Here is a 21,540-nt window from a genome sequence, read left to right as displayed (position 1 = left end):
TTCATTCCACTGTGAGGATGCAAAGGCCGACTCATCTCCAAATCATGCCCCAACATGATAGGAGAGACCCCTTGCACTATATTTAGCCACCAGGACCACTTGTGGCCGGAACAAAACACAGTCAAGTCAACCATTGGCCAGCTGCCCTGTCAGTCACGCAAATAACCAAGTGGTAAGGCTGTAATAGTTTACATTCGAGTACACTGGGCCAAATTTAACCACGGAGGGGGGAGGGGTCTGAGAGTTTGTCCATTAGTGTGTTGTGGTCAGTGGAAGAACCTCGGTTGGGGGGGCGTCCTGGAACCTGTCCGCCTGAGCCGGTCGGTGTGGAATTGACGCTGTGGCTTGGTCGCAGTTCACTTTTCATACTCATTCAAAGGCACTGCCCCCCCTTAAGACACTTGTTCTAGGACCGGCCGCCCTCATGGATCCTGAAAGACACACAGGAGTTCTATACAATGGATGTACAAGGTGACAAGGTGGGTGAATTGCTAAATAGGACCTGAATGTCTTGATTTGAAAGGATTTTCGACAAAAACACTAAAATGAAGCACCTATTCTTACCCTGATACCTTACTGACGTTATTTCAGTGATATGAACTTCACCCTCGTCTCGTTGGTGTACCCTTTGACTCAGAAAAGCGATCACGTTGCCACGAGGGCGACGACTTGCATGATCGTGCCTGGAAACTGCCTGTCCCTGTCCACACATGCTAAATATATACCCTCTTAAAGGACAACCGATGCCTCCGGACAAGTTGTGTCCATAATTTGTAAAATCACTCCAAATGACTTCTACTGAGCGTATTTTACAAAGATTCCACGGGAATATAGCTATATTTTACGTTTTAAGACTCGCGCGGAATATTCAGGAAGTCTTGTTTTCGAGTTGATGACGATGCCTGATGTGACGTCACGTCTGGAACGCCCCTGACCTGAGAAAGCGACACACAATGCATTTTGGGTACTTTGTTTGGTCTGAAAACTTTGTGTTGATGGCGAAATTAGAAGGAAAACACACAACGCAATGGTGAATCGTTGTGTGTTGCACCAAGACTACTATTTGATACTAGTTGAAACAAATTCCCAGCAGACAAATAAGCCAATTTCCAACAGAGCTTGGGCGGCATCTTGTGCATTATCTGGGACGCTACATTGAAGTCCTGACGGCTCGAATTGATCTGGAAGGACTTTTTTAATCGATTGCAAACATTTATGCTTTCCTCTTCAGAACTATTTGAATCATATTCATAACTGGTTGAGTAACAAGAAAGCATCTTCTCCGAATCTGAAGCCATTGTTTTAATTCTAGAGCAAGGCAAGACGTCCCGGCATGACGTCACGAACAAGGAGGCAGAACCTTCTGAAACTCGGCATCTCCAAGGTCATTTTAAAGTAGTTTTGGGAGTAGTTTTTCATTTGACTAAAAACATCAGCCTGCGTGTTTTGGGTATTTTAGATGCTATAAAACGTTTTTCTGATGTCAGTTAGGAAACAAAAAAAATGTGTTGGTTGTCCTTTAAAAGTAAATATAATCCTGTTGGTGGTCGACATGAAATAAATCGGGAGTTGCGAACTTGTCCACTTGTTTGAACAGTCGGACTCTTGAGACCCATTGGCTGTTCGCGCTGCTGAACTTGGGAAGGCATTTTAAAGGAGGGGGGTGGATACTTGCGGTTTGCTTGTGTTATTTTAGTCATGCAATATACACGACGTGGACAGAAGCATTTGGAGACATTGCCACTAAAAACAACAGGACCTTGAAAATCAGGGCAAACAGTTTCTAGTCTTCAGAGCACAATTTCTACAAAATGTTGGACAGTCTCAGTGGGATTTTCTTTTCTCTTTTTATGTCATCCAGAAGAACAGGGTTGAGGTCAGGGCTTTGTGCAAGTGATTACAGACCACATTCATTCATACCGCTATGCCTTTCAGTACTGCTTCAATTACCATATTTTCCAGTGTATAAGGCGCACAGGAGTTTAAGGCGCACCCCCAATGAATAGTGTGTTCTCAAACTTTTTTTTCATGTATAAGGGCGCACTGGACTATAAGGCGAACATTTCACGAATGAAAAAACGTTTTCCAAATATATATATATATAATATATAAAAAATATATTATTACATTAATAGATTAATAAATACATAAATTAACATATGAATAAAACAATAAAAAACAAATAAATGAGTAAAAGAATAAATGAACGGGCGGGCGGGCGGATGGAGACAGACAGACAGACAGACAGACGGACGGACGGACAGATAGATAGATAGATAGATAGATAGATAGATAGATAGATAGATAGATAGATAGATAGATAGATAGATAGATAGATAGATAGATAGATAGATAGATAGAGAAATTCAACAGAAACATTGTATTCAATTTTGTAGCTGAAGTGTTAATGGAAAAACATTACTGACATCCCAAGTCGAAATGTGTTTTTCCTTTTCCCCAATCCCTCCATTCGCAGCTGTGAGCTGACTTAGACGATGGGGGACTGGAACCTGCTGGGAAAGCTCTTAGAAAACGCCCAGGAGCACTCCACGGTGGTGGGCAAGGTATGGCTCACGGTCCTGTTCATCTTCCGCATCCTGATCCTCAGCGCCGCCACGGAGAAGGTGTGGGGCGACGAGCAGTCGGGCTTCACCTGTGACACCAAGCAGCCCGGTTGCGAGAACGTATGCTACGACATCACTTTCCCCATCTCCCACGTTCGCTTTTGGGTGCTGCAGATCATTTTTGTATCCACGCCGACGCTAATCTACCTGGGCCACATCCTGCATCTGGTTCGCATGGAGGAGAAGCAACAGGAGAAAGAGAAATCTCAATCGGCGAACAAGCCGGCGCTGGTCGTGGACGCCGCCCATAAGCACAAAAAGGCCTTGATGAGAGATGAAAAAGGACACGTTCGCCTGCAGGGGGAACTCTTACGTACATATGTTTTCAATGTCATTTTCAAGACTCTTTTTGAGGTGGGTTTCATCGTAGCCCAATACCTTTTATACGGTTTTGAGCTGAAGCCCATGTACACCTGCGACAGACCACCGTGTCCCAACGCGGTCAACTGCTACATCTCCCGACCCACCGAGAAAACCATCTTCATCATCTTCATGCTTGGCGTGGCCAGCGTTTCCCTCTTCCTCAACCTAATTGAGATCTACCACCTGGGTTTTACCAAATGTCGCCAGGGCATCACATTTAGAAGAAGCAACCAGTCACCTGAGACCATGTCCAAGGGGCACAGCGACACCGAAGCGCCCTTTGGCCCGACGTATGACGACTATTTCCACGAGCATCGCCCTCCCAGCTATAACCTCTCCCCTCTGTCCGAGACAGCCGAATCGTCCTTTCAGCCTTGTAATAGCAAAGCGGCCTACAAACAGAATAAGGACAACCTGGCGGTGGAAAGGAGCGGTAGCAAGCTGGAGGAATGTGACCTGAAAGGAAAGAAGCGAGGATCTGCCCCCGGTTCACCCGCGCAGAGCAGGCAAGGCCGCGGTGGCAAGTACGGCAACAGCAAGACTCGAATAGATGATCTCAAGATATGAGACGAATCTTTCAGGGCGGCGGATCGCGGATTGAAGAAAAATGTATTCATGGTGCGGGTTTGACTCATTCCAAATAAGACTTTCATGGTCCACAAGGTTGATTTTGTGAAACATTTACCGTGTTACACTGAGGATGCAGAAAATGGCCAATGGTCCACGTTTTGGAGCAACACTATACCATTTGACCTTTAAAGGACAATCAACAGCATTTTTTTGTTTCCTAACTGACATCAGAAAAACGTTTTATAGCATCTAAAATACCCAAAACACGCAGGCTGATATTTTTAGTCAAATGCAAAACACCAATAAAATGACTTCAAGTGTCACAAAACTGCCACAAATTAGCTCGAAACTGGGGAGATTCGGAAAGTTGCGCCCCCTTGTTCATGATGTCACAATGGGCCTTGCTCCAGAATCAAAACAATGGCTTCAGAGAGTTCAGATTCGGAGAAGATGCTTTCTTGTTACTCATCCAGTTATAAATAGTTCTGAAGAGGAAAGCATACATGTTTGCAATCGATTAAAGAAGTCCTTCCGGACCAATTCGAGCCGTCAGGACTCCAATGTAGCGTCCCAGAAAATGCACAAGACGGCGCCCAAGCTCCGTTGGAAATGGGCTGATTTGTCTGCTGGGAATTTGTTTCAACTAGTATCAAATAGTAGTCTTGGTGCAACACACAACTATTCGCCATTGCGTTATATATGTGTTTTCCATCTAATTTGCCATCAACGCGAAGTTTTCAGACCAAACAAAGTACCCAAAATGCATTGTGTGTCACTTTCTCGGTCAGGGGCGTTCAGGACGTGATGTCACGTCAGGAATCGCCATCAACTCGAAAACAAGACTTCATGAATATTCAGCGTGAGTCTTAAAACATAAAATATAGCTATGTGCCGTGGAATATTTGTAAACAAACTATGATCGGCTAGTGACGAGCCAATGATAGTTAGTTAAAACTCTGGCGTTGACCAGCACCTTCAAGAAGGCGTTGGTACCCCGTTTGGGTTGCCAATTCAAAATCTGATTGGTTTGACCAACAGTTTGATTGACACATTTGATGCGACAGGGCCTGCAGAACTGATTGTGAAGGCATCCCGGTATATTGATGACCCTGCTAACAAATGATGGCTGAAATGTGATGGGTTAAATATTTAAATGTGAAAACACACCTGGAAGCAGCACAACAGGGGAAAAGTAATGAAAGGACGCTGAAAGACAATTTGGAATTATTTAATAATAATTCACGGACAAAATATAATTAACATTAGTCCGTGATTCTGATATTTTTAGGCCAGCAGAGAAGGCTTTGCAGGCCTTGATCGTCAGCTACAGCTGAAATCGCTTGACAGGGTCTTGAATTGATTGTGATCACTTTGACTACACAAAAATATAGCAAAGTAGAGGTCCATTCATGTTTTTAAATAGAATTGATTCTTAAAGGACAACCGACGTCTCCGGACAAGTTGTGTCCATAATTTGTAAAATGGCTTCAAATGACTTCTACCGAGCGTATTTAATAAGATTCCACCACATATAGCTATATTTTAAGTTTTAAGACTCGCGCTGAATATTCAGGAAGTCTTGTTTTTGAGTTGGTGACGTGTCCGTATGTGACGTCACGAAAGGAACACCCCTGACCGAAAAAAAAAAAGATGCATTGTAGCGGTCCTTCCATCACGTCAATGTATTTTGCTGTACTTGTTTGGTCTGGGGACCTCGTGTTGCACCCAAAAGCCGCCAGAAGAGGGCGTCCAAGCTCCATATAAGGAATTTATCAGCCTGTGGAAATGGAGGTGGCCAAAGGAGGTCGCCATTTTGTGCCTCTTTTTCAGTGAGAAATTTCCCCTCAATGTTGCCTCATAATGGCACGGAATAAATTCTTTAATCGATTGCAACCATGTATGCTTTCCTCTTAAGAACTATTTGAATCATATTCATAACTGGATGTGTAACAAGAAAGCATATTCTCCGAATCTGAAGCCATTGTTTTGATTCTCCAGCAATGCAAGACTTCTTGCCGTGACGTCACGAACTGGGGGCGGGACTTTCTGAAAATGCCCAATTAGCAGCTCAATTTTTGCAGATTTTGGACACTTTAAGTCATTTTTATTGATGTTTTGCATTTGAATAAAAATATCATACTGTGTGTTTTGGGTATTTTAGATGCTATAAAACGTTTTTCTGATGTCAGTTAAGAAACAAAAAAGTGACGGTGTCGGTTGTCCTTTAAATAAACTTTATGTGAACATTTCCCATCAGTAAATGTTTATTTGTGACGTAAAAACATTTCATGATATAAGACAGTGTTGGCCATAGTTGTTAAGTGAAAGGTTGGAAAATAACTGGCACTGGTGAAACACTGTATCCAATTCCAGGGCGTGCCTCAGTAGAGATTGCGTTCGTCTCAGTTTCAAAATTTGTCATGTGTCATTATTTGATCACCCAGAAAAAAAACAGAATTTAAAGCAGAATTGTTTGTATCTTTGTTTGTAATATGAATGCTTTAAAGCATAGGTGTCAAAATCAAGGCCCAGGGGCCAAATCTGGCCCAACACATTATTTTATTCGGCCTGTGAAAGCAAATCAAGCATGTCAAGTGGCATGATGCTTGCTAAAGTCCGAACCAAAATTTCAAATTGTCATACGTAAACCACAATAACAGTCATTATTTTTTACTTCAAATTTGAAAACTAGTTATTCATTATTTTGTTGTGCCCTCTATATGTAATATGTGGAGGTGAGGAAACATTCTAATGGCTTACAAATTCTTAACACCCCCGCAGAGGAAACTATCACTACAATGTGGCCCGCGGCAAAACATAAAATGACATTGACACCCTTGTTTTAAAATACAGTAAAGTCTCGTTATATCGATATCGGATATATCGATAGTCTCGGTTATATCGATACTATTTCTATGCACGCACGGAGAAAATTACATGCAAACAGGGTCGGATATATCGATAGTCCCGGTTATATCGATATTTTTTCGGACTCCCTTGAATATCGATATAACGAGACTTTACTGTATTTGGTGACACTGTAAAAAAAAGATGATGTAAATAAAGTTGTCTTAAACTTGCCACTTCACATTTTGTGTCATTGGATTCAATAGATCTATTACTTCAAGCAGCCTCCCCATATGGGTTATTAATGGTGGTACTACAAGTGCAAATAGACCACATATCATTTGATTTCAAATGTCTTAATAAATGCATGTTTCTTTTCCTTGTTCCACAAAGTGCTTGTTCAACAAGAAACATATTTTGGGCTCATATGGCATGGAAAGTCAAACCAGGAGGAAAAACATGATGTGGAATTGTTTGGATTGGATTGGATGTAAAGTACCTTTATTCGTGTCACAGTGGAGAAATTTACATTTCACAGCAGCAAAGTTATGAAAGGAAGAAGAAAGGAAAGAAAAAAAGTAGAAAAACAAATAACAGGACCTACTGGAAAGGCAGCCACTCTCACGGCTCCATCTTGAAGTCAAAAGAACAAAAAAAAAGAAATAACAAATATCACAACACAAAGACACTAATGTGACTAATAGTGACATACAGTTGCTGTTAGAACTAGGAAAGTATATTAGCCCTTCCCCAACATTTTTGTGAAAAAACTTCATTTTTCCGACTATGTTTTATGTTCTATATGGTATCTGTTACTGGCGCCAATATTGTCATTGGTTGCCATGAAAAAATATAATTTATTTGGTCATGTTGTTTTGTAAAAGTGTTTAATGTTTCTATGTAAACATTCGTATGTTTGTTTTTCTTAAAATCGTCTTCAATACTTCATTTATAATATTTTGTCATGATCACTTCCGGTTCCGTGTCACGTGAGTGAAATCGCCAGAGAAAGGGAACGATAAAGTCTACTTTAATGACGTCATTAAAGTTTGTCGACTTGCGGTTTACACGGTACGTTATTAATTTGCTTATTTATTGTATGTCTTGTTGAATATATTGTAATCATATGGGTCGTTGTTTTGAATGTCTTTTAGTTTTCACGGTGTTCCATATTAACCGTTTTTGGACATCAATACGAGCCGTCATCTTTGACCGGGGGAGATACAGTATCATTGATGCTGGTTATGAAAATCGTTTGTAAATCCTGCCCGATTTGTTCAGTAAAACAATAATTCTACACCAGTACAGAGTCAATAATCCTTTTATCAGTAAGAAAAAACCTCATAATTCAAATGGACTCAGTTCTGCTGGGTTTTCATCAATCGTTATCCCATGATTTCATGTGAAAGGATACGCTCTTCTGACAACTCGAGGTTTCTCTCAGCACTGCTCCTCCTCGCCACTTGTCGTAGTGATTGTCTGCTAAACTGGCAAACTCATCAGAAGTATTCAAGCTTCTGAGAGAAGGTTCATATTCACTATCATCAGTTGAACTAGAAATTTGGGGTGAAACACTTGAAAATACCACTTAAAAAAGAATGCTAATGTCGATGCTCACAACACCGTTACAATGAAAACGGCTGGCGGTAAAAGTCTCGTTAAAATGTCCTTGAAATTGGGACTATCGCGAGAATACACGTTTCGTGGCTCAGAAAGTTGAAAATCGACGTGTAGACGAATGTAGCTGATTTTTGAAGGTAAAGTTTAGCCAAGTATAGTTGACGACTAAAAAAAGAATATTTTGTGAAAACGTGAAGGGGTTAATTGTTAACTTTCGTCATATCACTTTGTAAATGGAAACAGCTTTGGGAAATTAGACGGCAGAATAAGTGGGCGACATAGGGACTCTGAAAATTCGATCAGGTGAACCTCCTTAACCCATTAGCCTTAACATCAGGCACACCCCAACAAAATGTCGTACAAGTATTTGAAACATTTCCTCGTATGGTCTACTAACTACATTATTGCTGTTGTGTAAAGTACTATTTGAGGCATAATATTTATCCTGTGACTGTAAAGTGACATTGAGAGTTTTGAAAGGTGCTTATAAATGAAATGGATTATTATTATTATTATTATATGATACAACTCGTGTATTGAATATTGTGGTTTGAAATTATGTCATACTAATTAATGTGGACAGTAATTTGATAACTGGTTTGTTTTTAATTACAAATTTAGTCTGTCTCTCCCTCACTCTGTCTCTTTCTCTCATTCTCTCCTCTCTCTACCCCATCCCTCACTCTCTTCTCTGTCTTGATGTCTCTCTTTCTCGTTCTCCCCTCCTCTCTCTCTCTCTCTCTCTCTCTCTCTCTCTCTCTCTCTCTCTCTCTCTCTCTCTCTCTCTCTCTCTCTCTCTCTCTCTCTCTCTCTCTGTCTCTCATTGTCTCTGTCTCTCTCTCTCTCTCTCTCTCTCTCTCTCTCTCTCTCTCTCTCTCTCTCTCATTGTCTCTGTCTCTCTCAGTCTCTCTCTCTCTCTCTCTCTCTCTCTCTCTCTCTCTCTCTGTGTCTTTCTCTATTTCTCTCTCTCTCTCTCTCTCTCTCTCTCTCAGGCTGTGTCTCAGGCTGTCTCTCTGTCTGTCTTTCTCTTTCTCTCTCTCTGTTTTTCTCTCTCTATCTCTCTCTTTCTTGCTTTCTCTCTCCCTCTCTCTCTCTTGCTCTCTCTCTCCCTCTCTCACGGTCTCTCTCTCTCTCTCTCCCTCTCTGTCTCTCTCTGTATCTCTGTCTCTGCCTCTCTCTATCTCTCTCTCTCTCTCTTGCTCTCTCTCCCTCTCTCACGGTCTCTCTCTCTCTCCCTCTCTGTCTCTCTGTCTCTCTCTCTCTCTGTCTCTGCTCTCTCTCTCTCTCTCTCTCTCTCTCTCTCTCTCTCTCTCTCTCTCAGGCTGTCTTTCTCCTTCTGTCTCTCTCTCTCTATTTCTCTCTCTATTTCTCTCTCTCTCTCTCTCTCTCTCTCTCTCTCTCTCTCTCTCTCTCTCTCTCTCTCTCTCTCTCTCTCTCTCTCTCTCTCTCTCTCTGTGTCTCTCTCTCTTTCTCCTGACTTTTGTTCCTCCTCTCCCCAAAATAAAAACCTTTTATTTTACAGCACTGTGCTTATGATGGCCTCAACCCAAAGTGAGATTTCTATTTATTTATTTACTTCTATTAATCATTCGTGTAGCGGTTATGAAACTGCGCCCCAAAGGGTAAACCCCATTGATTGTATGCCAGACCTTTTGTTAACACCTGGAGAGAATTTCATGGGAAATAACACATATTGTTGGTATTTAACCCCCCGTCGATTATGTTCTTAACACCAGCTCTTGAGCTAACACCTGGAGAGGATTTCATGGAAAATAACGTTAATTTTTTGGTATTTAATTGAGGACATAAAATCAGGTATCCACATGAATCACTTTACTGCAATGGTGGGAAGTGAGCTAATGAAGTACAAATACAGTGAGACCTCAACTTACAAACTTTTTGTCTTACAACGTCAAATTTCTGAAAATTAAACCTTATAATAAGCACTATTTTCATAATACACACCCACCACGGCTGGCGGAGTGATCTTCGGCGGAATCACACGACCGAACAGCACCAGAGGTTAAGTTACCAACAGTCCTTATGGAAGGTGACTCTCCTTCCATAAGAATCAGAATCAGAATCATCTTTATTGCCAAGTATGTAGAACACACAAGGAATTTGTTTCTGGTAGAACACGCTGCACTAGTATCGTCGTCAAAAAAAACTGCTAAGTGGCACTATACAGTTCCATTTTGGCTACCGTTGAGCCATCAACGACCATCAAAAAGGTAAATAAAACTTTATTTTACAGCAGTTTATTTATTTAATTACAGTCGTCATGTAATGCGGCTCTCTTTCCAAACAGCAATTCCCTTTGACCTTCAACCTCCAACGCCTTTCCATCAAGCCATAAATAACCATCACAAATGTAAATAAAGTGACTTTATGATATGTATTTCTTTCATTACAATACAATATCACATTTATTATACATAGAATAAGGTATGTTGTGTGTAGTTTTAAGGCTTATTTAGTTGAAAAGTATATTTTATGGGAACCCGGGAACGGATTATTCTCATTTTAATGGTTTCCTATGGTAAATTTGTTTTTGAGATACACACTTTTCGCCTTACACACTCTGTCTGGGAACCAATTAAGTTCGTAAGTTGAGGTCTCACTGTACATTACTTGAGCATTTGCACATTTTAAAAGTTTTTACTTTGTATGTCCGTACTTTCTATTCACCATTTCTTTTGCAACCTCAGAAGATGACAACACAATGTAAACGAGACATAAAATACAGAAAAGTAAAGGCAAGTGAAGTCATATGATAATCCTGACAATTAGTAATTTATTGTATATTAGTGTTTTAATTTTAATGTTCTGTGTGTCTCTTTTTGCCCTGCGATTAGCTGGCATCCAGTTCAGGGTGTCCCCTGCTTAGTGCCTGAAGACGGCTGGGATAGGCTCCAGCACCTTCCACACACAAATGGATGGATAATAATAATAATAACAATACATTTCATTTACAAGCGCCTTTCAAAACTCTCAAGGTCACTTTACAGTCACAAGATGAGAAGGTGAGCAGCGGCAGCCACACGCGCCAGCCTTCACTCAACCCGGAAGTAACTCAAATAGATAGAAAGCTAGTGAGCTAGCTAATAGTGAGCTAATAGATAGCCAGCTAGCCAGATAGCTAGCTATCTAGCTAATAGCTATCCAATAGATAGCTAGCTAGATAGCCAGCTAGATAGTCAGAAAGCCAGCTAATAGCTAGACAATAGATAGCCAGTGAGATAGCTAGCTAATGATCGCAACGAACAGAAATTCTATTTAATGAATGCAACAATAAAAAAAAATACATAGAAATTCAATTCAATATTAATAATTTTGCTGCCTGTTTGATTTTTTGGGGGGAATGTAAGTGTATTTCTAAGCCAATATTTGTGCCAATATTTTCATTTAATATCAACAAACCGTGTCATTATAATTGTATAAATGTAAAGAAAGGGGGGTGGGGTTCGGAACATTCTATAAAAGTCAATTAAGGATTTCAAAGACACAAAAAAATTGATACAGTAGCGACACAGAAATGTGACTTAAATTGATTCTGACAGGCATTCCCAATCATTTTTTTTGTGTTATTTTCAGAATGTGTTAGGTGTAATACAGTAAATGCGTACAGTGCAGGCAAGTGTCACGTTTCAGTTTGCGACCAACAGGTGGCACTGTAGGGTCCGGCTTGAAGCTGCACGGATGTTGGTCGTTTTAATCAGTGCCAGTTAAAAAGACTCCCGGCATGACCATTCAGTGTCGGGTCATTGTCAGATTTGTTTCGTCTTGTCATGTTTTACTCATGGTTTTGTTTGCTACTTTGGACCTTTCTGTTCTAATGACTTTGTTGTTTGAGATTTTGTTCCTGCTGACTTTATTTAATACAATTTGTCAAATACGCCCAGCTTCTCACTCCTGCCTGCCTTTTTTGGTGTCCACCACCACCTTGCAAATTAAAAAAATATATATATAATCATAGCAGGTTATTTCTGACAGTAACAATCACAATTGTGTCCTTTAGTACTTGGTTTTATTCAGAATATGTATTTATTTCACTTTTGGTAAATTAAAATACTCGATTTAGCTTTTTTACACACTTTTTTTTTACAAAATTATCTGCAGTGTGAGGATTTTGCCAGTTGCTTTGGCCTTCGACATCTGAGATGCTGCTGCTCTCCCATCTTGTGGCCACCAAAGGAACTTCAATTTCTCAGGTTTGGCATCCCAGATTATTATTCATCCATTCATCCATTTTCCAGACTGCATAATCCTCATTAGGGTCGCGGGGGGTGCTGGAGCCTATCTGAGCTGTCTTCGGGCACTAGGCGGAGGACAACCTGAACTGGTTGCCAGCCAATTGCAGGGCACACAGAGACAAACAACCAGTCACTCTCAATGCTCGCCCTCTATTAGCTCACTAGCTAGCTATTTGAGTCAGGAAACATTAGCTATCTAGCTAGCTTGCTATCTAGCAAGCTCTCTATCTATTTGAGGTATTCCGGGTTGAGTGAACGCTGGCGCGTCTGGCTGCCGCTGCTCACCCACAGAAAAACTTATCCTGTGACTGTAAAGTGACCTTGAGAGTTTTGAAAGGTGTTCATAAATGAAATGTATTATTATATTTATTATGACTCCCACATTGGGACAATTTAGAGTGTTCAGATCAGCCTGCCATGCCTGTTTTTGGAATGCGGGAGGAAACCGTAGTACCCGGAGAAAACCCACACGAGCCCGGGTAGAATATGGAAACTTTTTGTGCATTTATTTATATATGTGTATTTATTTATCTATGTATTCATTTATTCATTCTTTGTTTTTTATGCTTTTATTCTTGTACTCATTTATTTTTTATTCTTGTATTCATAATGTATTTAGTTTGTTCATCAGGTACAATAAATGCATACAAAACGCAACGATGAAAAGGATTCCTCAGCCGTCATCTGTACTTCTTTGAAGGTGTCGGACGTTTCACTTCTTATCCAAGAAGCTTCGTCAGCAAGCTAAAGTCTTACTGGTAGTTTCGGCCCTATATTTATCCCTACTGTCCAGACGTGGCGGTGTCGGACTCTGCTATGATTGGTCCCTGCTCTCAGGTTGGGGTTAAGAAGTGAAACGTCCGACACCTTCAAAGAAGTACAGATGACGGTTGAAGAAACCTTTTCATCGATGGACCATTCCTGTACGACTGAGAGCTTACACAGACATACAAAACACAGTTTTAAACCCATTAAGAACCACTGAAGTGTTACTGTTCTTTTTTTTCTTTCTTTTCATCGCTGTCTTGAGAAAGCGTGTTGTATTGTTGCAATTTTGGGTCTGTGTTTCATTACACACATGACACATCCAACCTGCTAAAATAAATGCTAAACAGCCAGAAGCGTATCTTACCATGGCAGTAGGTTTCCTCGATCCTTTTGAAGGAGCGAGCCAAAAACGACAAATGGCCTTCATGATGTGCGCTGAGTAAATTAGTTGTGATTGTCTGCAGGCCCTGTCGCCTCATCAGCAATTTCGATGTCGTGCGCCTTTCGTAACTTCACAACACTGCGACACAAAAACTAAATTTGCAGAAAAGAAGAAGCAGCTGCAGACATGCTTTAACAAGCAGAAAATGGTCATTACGGCGTGTTTTAGTTCTTTTTTCGTCCAAGTTGCTTTCACTTGTTTGCATGGCTGGGAAATTGTTAGCTGCCACCGTGTGAAAGCCAGAACTCCCTTGCAAAAATCAATCGGCCATTTCAAACTGGAACACACTTTAAAGCACTTCAGCGTGGGGCTGTCGAATTGATTTTGTGTACCACATTTTCTAGCGGGATCCTAAAATAACTGGAGTAATTTAATCAGTAAAGAATAACCTTCAATTAGTCACGGTTAAAAAAAAAATCAAGACAATCCAATGTTTTTGGATCATAAGGGTTTTTCTGCTATTGCTTCTCGGTTTATTTCATTTAGAACCTGAAAAAAAATGGTTGTTCATTTCTGTGTGCCCAGCAACCAGTTCAGGGTGTCCCCCGCATACTGCGCAGAGACAGCAAGAACAGGCTCCAGCACTGGCTACGATCACTCTGAGGATAAACGGGTGAGAAAATGAAGCATAAATTGGCAAATTTAACGAAAGTCTGTTGTTTCATGGGAATTCACCGTTCATTTGCATAAGACCAGACCAAAACATGTATATACCATAAATCAGATTTTTTCTTTTGTCGCAAAATAGATTAATGTATGGCTTGTTTATATTTTAAAAAATTACACGTGGAAGTGGACAATGAAATATTGCAGTTGCAATGTTGGAATGAGATGCTATGATTTATTTTTTAATCCTTCAGCTCTTGTGACAGGCAAGGTTACTCTTCGGCTTTCAGTAGTCCTACATCTGAGTCAACCAGCTGCGATTGTGGTGTGATATTACGACACGTCCACTAGAGGGTGGCGTTTGGCCGGGAAATAACTTGTAACTTGAAGAAACTTAAAGGAGAACCGACATCACTTTTTTGTTTCCTAACTCAGAAAAACATTTTATAGCATCTAAAATACCCAAAACACGCAGTATGATATTTTTATTCAAATGTAAAACACCAATAAAAATGACTTAAGGTGTCCAAAATCTGCAAAAAATTGAGCTGCTAATTGGGCATTTTCATTAAGTCCCGCCCCCAGTTCGTGACGTCACGCCAAGACATCTTGCATTGCTGGAGAATCAAAACAATGACTTCAGATTCGGAGAATATGCTTTCTTGTTACACATCCAGTTATGAATATGATTCAAATAGTTCTGAAGAGGAAAGCATACATGTTTGCAATCGATTAAAGAATTTATTCTGTGCCATTTTGAGGCAACATTGGGGGGGAAATGTCTCACCCAAAAAGAGGCAGAAAATGGCCACCGAGCTCCTGTGAGGAATTAATGAGCCCGTTTGCACAGGCTGATAAATTCCTTCCATGGAGTTTGGACACCCTCTTCTGGCTCTTTCTGGTGCAACATGAGGTTTTCAGACCAAATAAGCATTGACGTGATGGAAGGACTGCTACAATGTGTCCTTTTTCAGTGACGTCACGTACGGAGTCGTCACGATGACGATGCCTGATGTGACGTCACGTCAGGAACGCCCCTGACCGAGAAAGCGACACACAATGCATTTTGGGTACTTTGTTTGGTCTGAAAACATCGTGTTGATGGTGAAATTAGAAGAAAAAAACATAACGCGATGGTGAATCATTGTGTGTTGCACCAAAACTACTATTTGATACTAATGACACAAATTCCCAGCAGACAAATCAGCGCATTTCCAGCGGAGCTTGGGCGCCATCTAGTATATTTTCTGGGACGCTCCATTGGAGCTCGAATTGATACGGGAGGACTTCTTTAATCGATTGCAAACATTTATACTTTCCTCTTCAGAACTATTTGAATCATATTCATAACTGAATGCGTAACAAGAAAGCATCTTCTCCGAATCTGAAGCCATTGTTTTGATTCTAGAGCAAGGCAAGATGTCCTGGCGTGACGTCACGAACAAGGGGACGGGACCTTCTGAAAGTCGTGACGTCACGAACAAGGGGACGGGACCTTCTGAAAGTCGCCATCTCCGAGGTCATTTTGAAGTAGTTTTGGGACATTTTAACGTATTTTTATTGGTGTTTTGTATTTGACTAAAACTATCAGCCTGCGTGTTTTGGGTGTTTTAGATGCTATAAAATGTTTTTCTGATGTTAGTTTTGAAACAAAAAAATGGTGTCGGTTGTCCTTTATGCATGTAATCAACAATAAAGTAATAAAAGCTAGTGAAAAATGATCAAACCTAGAGGACTACGTTCGACTTCACAAATTTATTGAATGAGATCGTCGATCTATTTCACACTGACATCACAAAATAACAGCCATAAAATAGTCCTGTATTTACATTACAACACTTCTCTGAAAAGGAACAAAATCACAAAGGTAAAACATTGTTGACAAAATAAGACAACTTTTTACTTGTGTACTGAATTACTTATTTGAACACAACAAAGTACTGAGTATGCAGGGATGCATCTGGGAAATTAAAAAAGGGGGCTGGTTGGTCCCCTTGTGTCTGAAAAGTCGGCCAAATTCTAAAATAGATGGGGCCTGATGTAACTAGACTGCTGAAGTTTACAAAACGGATTGAAATAAACCAAAATACATTAGATGATTGGAGCATGATATTTCTAAATTGCAAATAAAAAAAACATTGAGTAAATCTATGTTTCTAATACATCAATAAACAATTTTAATTAAATTAAAATTATTTATGTAAACATTTTTTTTTTAATTTTCTTTGTTTTAACGATCAATCCTGTGCTATTTTACTATTTAATGGTATTACAGAAAAGACAGAAAACAGACCTACCACAATATTTCATACTAATGTCTAATTAAAGGACAACCGACGCCACTGGACAAGTTGCGTCCATAATTTGTAAAATCACTTCAAATGACTTCTACTAAGCGTATTTTACAAAGATTTCAAGGGATATAGCTATATTTTACGTTTTAAGACTCACACTGAATATTTAGGAAGTCTTGTTTTCGAGTTGATGACGATGCCTGACGTGACGTCCCGTCTGGAACGAGAAAGCGACACACAATGCATTTTGGGTACTTTGTTTGGTCTGAAAACTTCGTGTTGATGGTGAAATTAGAAGGAAAACACATAAATAACGCAGTGGTGAATCGTTGTGTGTTGCACAAAGACTACTACTTGATACTAGTTGACACAAATTCCCAGTAGACAAATCAGCCCTTTTTCCAACGGAGCTTGGGCGCCATCTTGTGCATTTTCTGGGAGCTACATTGGAGTCCAGATGCCTCAAAATGATCCAGAAGGACTTTTTTAATCGATTGCAAACATTTATGCTTTCCTCTTCAGAACTGAATCATAGTCATAACTGGATGAGTAACAAGAAAGCATCTTCTCCGACTCTGAAGCCAATGTTTTGATTCTAGAGCAAGGCAAGACTTCCTGGCGTGACGTCAGGAACAAGGGGGTGGGACCTCCTGAAACTCACCATCTCCGAGGACATTTTTAAGTAGTTTTGGGAAACTTTAACTCATTTTTATTGGTGTTTTGCATTTGACTAAAAATATCAGCCTGCATGTTTTGGATATTTTAGATGCTATAAAACATTTTTCTGGTGTCAGTTAGGAAACAAAAAAATGGTGTCGGTTGTCCTTTAAGGAAAACGAACAGTTTTCAATTGCTGTTTAACTAAATTAGCTTCTTAAGCTATTTTCACAGTGTGGCGCGGATTATGTAGCAATATGCGCTCATCGTAATAGATTTGCTCCGGTGCTGGCGCAGTCAAGTTACAAAGTTGCGCCAGTGGCTGTCAAAATGGTGCGGCCCAGATGCATCCCTGAGTATGCGTCACGAACCCGGGATTTAAATTATTTGTGATTTGGGATTCAAACGACTGAGTGATGTACAAAGTAAAGCAAAACGGAAGATATTTTACCACGTCAGACTTACATCTGTTATGATAACTTTAAAAAAAAACAGTTTAAAAGCTGCCTTCTCTTAACAGACGAAGTCAAAATGGGTCTTCAAAAGAACAGTAAATTCAACGGCGTCCATTTAGTAAGTTCAAGGTCAATGCACAGTTTAGTGTTCTGGGGCGGGGGAGGGGCATTCTGAAGATCCCTTCAAAAGGTTTGTGCATCTTCTTAGACGGTAGTTAATCATATTTGCCCTTGACTCTGGGCGTGCCTTCGTTCCAGGCCACGTAAACAAACAAGGCCAGGACCACGTGCACGGCCAGCACGGCGACGATGGCGGCGTAGAAGTAGCTGTCTGAGCTTGACATCTTCATTGAGCCTAAGGGGAAAAAACACAGGTGAGATTGATGCATGTGGAATATGGAAGACAATTATGACAGATCTGATGCTTGCAAGAATTCTGTAAAGATTGAGAAAGATTTTCTCCGATTGGATTGGGGGCGTGCCTTATACACTGGAAAATATAGTAATAATAATACATTCAAACCATGGTTTTCGAACGTTTCTGTTCTCAACCAAATCGGTTTTATTATTATTCTCTTCCCACGTTTAAATCCCATTTGAAAACCCACCTATTTAAAACTGCATTTTCTGTGTAGCTCTTTCTCTTGTTTCTATTTATAATTGTATTTTATGTATTGTATTCTATTTGTGATTGTATTTTATTTATTACAGTACCTATGCTTGTCTGTGACTGTAAAGTGTCCTTGAGAGCTTTGAAAGGTGCTTGAAATATAATGTATTATTATATATGTATATGTATATTATTATATTATACTCTGAAAAGTTGCCTGCCCATCCATAAAGTTGTGTGGCCCATTTTTCACAACTTGAAACACAATAAGACGACTAAACGCAAAAAAAATAAACATTGTCTCTAAATGTTTTTTTTTAATTAAGGAAGTATGTACCTACCACAAATGCTCCCTTGCTTAATTTATGGTAAATATCCCTTCCTGAAGATTTTGCTCCAGTTGTCATTTGTCGTCATGGTGCACAATGCAATGTTTGTGTTGCGTTGTCTGCTAAAAGCCACATGGTCTCCTCTTTCTAAGCGCCTTTCAAAACTCTCAAGTACACTTTAGAGTCACGGTATAATGGCACGATATAGGCTTCTGATTGGCTGCCGTGCTGAGTATGCAAATTGCCAAACAAACGTTCGCAGCAATTGAAAAGTGGATGGGGTGAAAGGATATAAAAACAAGATATTGTATATAAGCATAGTAAAATAAAAATACAATAAATAAAAATAAACTCATTCACTGCCAAACAATGTGCAAAAATATAAGAATATGTCCACTCTAGTGCCAGGGTTTTTTGTCATTGTCACTCAAATTGCGATACCCTCAGAATATTGAGTTTTAGGACTACATAAACATTCAATACAGCGTTTGAACTGTCTTCTTTCATCAGAATGAAAGAGTTAATTCCTAAATTCAAATTTAAAATTACTGACCAGTTTAAGACCAAAGTTTGACTTAAACTAAAGAGACGGACTCGGGTGGGATGTAGCTTTTAGTTATGGCATTAAGTGTAGTTTGTTTTGCCATACTGACGCACAGTTTCAATGTGCAAAGTGTGCATAGTGTTCAACAGTCTAATAATAGTACTATTGAGTCATTCCTTAATTGGTTATACTGTGCAATTAAATGGTTTGTAATGTTTCCACTTGGAAACTAAGGAAACTTAGTCTGGCTTTTAGCACAGTATTTTGTTTTGAATAGTGGCAAAACAAACCCCCAGATATCAACACAGCAAAGAAATGAAGGGAATTCCACCTTCGAAGATGTACGCCTTTGAAGCGAAGTATAAACCAATCGGTAGCGTGACCATCAGGATCGTGAAGAACAGCAATGTTTTGAGGGCTGACACCAAGGAGCTTTCATTCCTGTAAGGAAGCCACACAAATACGCATGCACACCGGTTCGCTTTAGTCCCTTCTTTGGGGCGGGAGGCATCCTGTGCGTTGAAACAACATTTTTATCACACTATAACAGACTGCATCAAACTACAGAATGAACACACCGGGGGTCGGTTGCCGGGGGTCCATTCGTGTTGTCCAATAACGTGGTGGTGGATCCGTCCATTGTTGCGTGGATGACTGACGCCAGACTGTTCCTTATTTTGTGATACTTCCGCATTAAGTCACGGGACTGTCATATGACCACTTGAGATCTCAGGTAGTCTCGCGAGAAATGGGAGGCGGCGTTCATCGGGACTCGTTTGACCGATTTTTTTAAAGAATAAATGTCACAAGATTGCGCCAGAAGAAACATAATAATACGTTTTTTTTCCACGCAGGAACAACAATAAAATAGTAATATGAAGAATAATGCGTTTTATTTGAAGCCATTTTACAAGGCAGTCAGGGTTACTCACTGTCGAGGTATTGTCTTTTCTCTGATTGTACACTAGGTAGCAGTGTTTCTATTAAAATACTGTCGAGATAAAATAGGTTGTGTTGTTTAACAGGACTTTTAAGAAAATAACAGTGATTGGATACGCTCCGGCCTTGTTATTATTATGCCTCCGGACACAACATACTTTACCCGGTTAGGGATGATTAAAGGATTGGATGGAAAAACACATCTATCCTTGCCTCATTTGCAATTTTTTAAAAACTTTTCCTCCCAACATTGTCAGTTTTTTTACTATTTCAGTTGTCATTATTCCATTAAGCACTGTATAACAACCTTGTATTGTCGATCGATGAAAAGGTTTCTTCAGCTGTCATCTGTACTTCTTTGAAGGTGTCGCTCCTCATCCAAAAAGCTTCGTCAGCGACCTAAAGTTGTGCTGGTAGCTCTGGCTTTATATACTGTAAAGTGTCGTTATATCGATATCGGTTATATCGATAGCACCGCTTATTACAATACTATTTCTATGAACGCAAGGAGAAAATTACATTCACGCAGGGTCGGATATATCGATAGTCCCGGTTATATCGATATTTTTTCGGACTCCCGAGAATATCGATATAACGAGACTTTACTGTATATGTATTCCTAATGGAGAGATGTGGCAGTGCCAGACCTATGCTTTGATAAGTCCCTGAAGCTAATCTGATTACAGTGATACCTCAGTTTCCACGAACGTCACGAACTCGCGAGCTCAATTTTTTGCAGATTTTGGATACTTTAAGTCATTTTTTTATTGGTGTTTTGCATTTAACGAAAAATATCATACTGCGTGTTTTGGGTATTTTAGATGCTATAAAACGTTTTTTTGATGTCAGTTAAAAACAAAAAAGTGACGTCGGTTGTCCTTTAAATATGTGCAGTAAGAAGCTGGATGGATTTTGCCAGGGTTTTTGTCATTGTCATTCGAATTGCAGGACTCACAGAATACAGTGATACCTCGGTTTTACGAACCCCTTGTTTTACGAACTTTTCGGTTTATGAATGTTAAATTTATGAACATTTTACCTTGGCATACAAACTATTTTTCGGGATACACACGGAGCTGCCACAATGAGTTTTAAGGCTTAGAAAATTAGAAAGTAGAAAATTGTGTTTTATGGGGACCTGGGAAGGGATTATTCTCATTTTAATGGTTTCCTATGGGAAATTAATTTTTGGGAAACACACTTTTCACTTTACACACTCTGTCTGGGAACCAATTAAGTTCGTAAGCCAAGGTATCCCTGTACTTCTTTTGTTCTGTCTGATTATGTTCTATGACTGGCTCTGATTGCCCAATATATTGTATTGTCCAGAAATCATCACATTGCGGCGCCTGAGCATCTTTAGTAAGCCTTTTGTGGTGACATTACCAAACCAACTCTCTGAATTGTACCACTTTTGGGACATCTGAATCTGGAAATTTCACTGTACAAGCGTTATCAGAGAGTCGTTTTGGGATAAACAGTAATGTGGACTTATCAAATCCTCTCATCTAACGACAAACTTTTCCGACTGACATCTATGAAAACATATTTTCAGAAACATGTCACCGCAAAGGAAAATAACATCACCCAAAATGGCCGTCCTTGTATTTTCTTTGTAA

The 21,540-nt window shown here is 39.9% G+C and overlaps 2 protein-coding genes across 2 annotated transcripts; one reads left to right on the top strand and one right to left on the bottom strand.

The window, feature by feature from the left end:
* Positions 1 to 338: 338 nt before the first annotated feature.
* On the top strand, positions 339 to 7,706 carry LOC148901095 (gap junction alpha-3 protein-like). The gene is made up of 2 exons (XM_089019900.1): positions 339 to 479; positions 2,477 to 7,706. Exon 2 carries the CDS (start codon positions 2,496 to 2,498, stop codon positions 3,552 to 3,554), a length of 1,059 nt encoding a protein of 352 aa, XP_088876026.1. The 5' UTR covers positions 339 to 479; positions 2,477 to 2,495; the 3' UTR covers positions 3,555 to 7,706.
* A 7,882-nt stretch (positions 7,707 to 15,588) lies between these two features.
* On the bottom strand, positions 15,589 to 19,667 carry vma21 (vacuolar ATPase assembly factor VMA21). The gene is made up of 3 exons (XM_089019954.1): positions 19,561 to 19,667; positions 19,314 to 19,423; positions 15,589 to 17,854 (listed from the first exon to the last, which is right to left on the bottom strand). The coding sequence occupies exons 1-3, from the start codon at positions 19,620 to 19,622 to the stop codon at positions 17,715 to 17,717; spliced, it is 312 nt and encodes a 103-aa protein (XP_088876080.1). The 5' UTR covers positions 19,623 to 19,667; the 3' UTR covers positions 15,589 to 17,714.
* Between the last annotated feature and the right edge of the window lie 1,873 nt (positions 19,668 to 21,540).

The sequence above is a fragment of the Hippocampus bargibanti genome, linkage group LG02, assembly GCF_051943395.1.
Source record: "Hippocampus bargibanti isolate YZ-2025 linkage group LG02, ASM5194339v1, whole genome shotgun sequence".
Taxonomy (NCBI): domain Eukaryota; kingdom Metazoa; phylum Chordata; class Actinopteri; order Syngnathiformes; family Syngnathidae; genus Hippocampus; species Hippocampus bargibanti.
The sequence above is the reverse complement of the archived record's forward strand: the minus strand, read 5'-3'. Positions and strand labels throughout refer to the sequence as shown.

Coding starts and splice junctions, on each gene's coding strand:
- vma21 (XM_089019954.1), bottom strand. CDS start 19,622: ATGGACGGATCCACCACCACGTTATTGGACAACACGAATGGACCCCCG. Junction 19,424..19,560: donor CCCCCGGCAACCGACCCCCG/GTGTGTTCATTC, acceptor GCTTCCTTACAG/GAATGAAAGCTCCTTGGTGT. Junction 17,855..19,313: donor AAAGGCGTACATCTTCGAAG/GTGGAATTCCCT, acceptor TTTTCCCCTTAG/GCTCAATGAAGATGTCAAGC.
- LOC148901095 (XM_089019900.1), top strand. CDS start 2,496: ATGGGGGACTGGAACCTGCTGGGAAAGCTCTTAGAAAACGCCCAGGAG.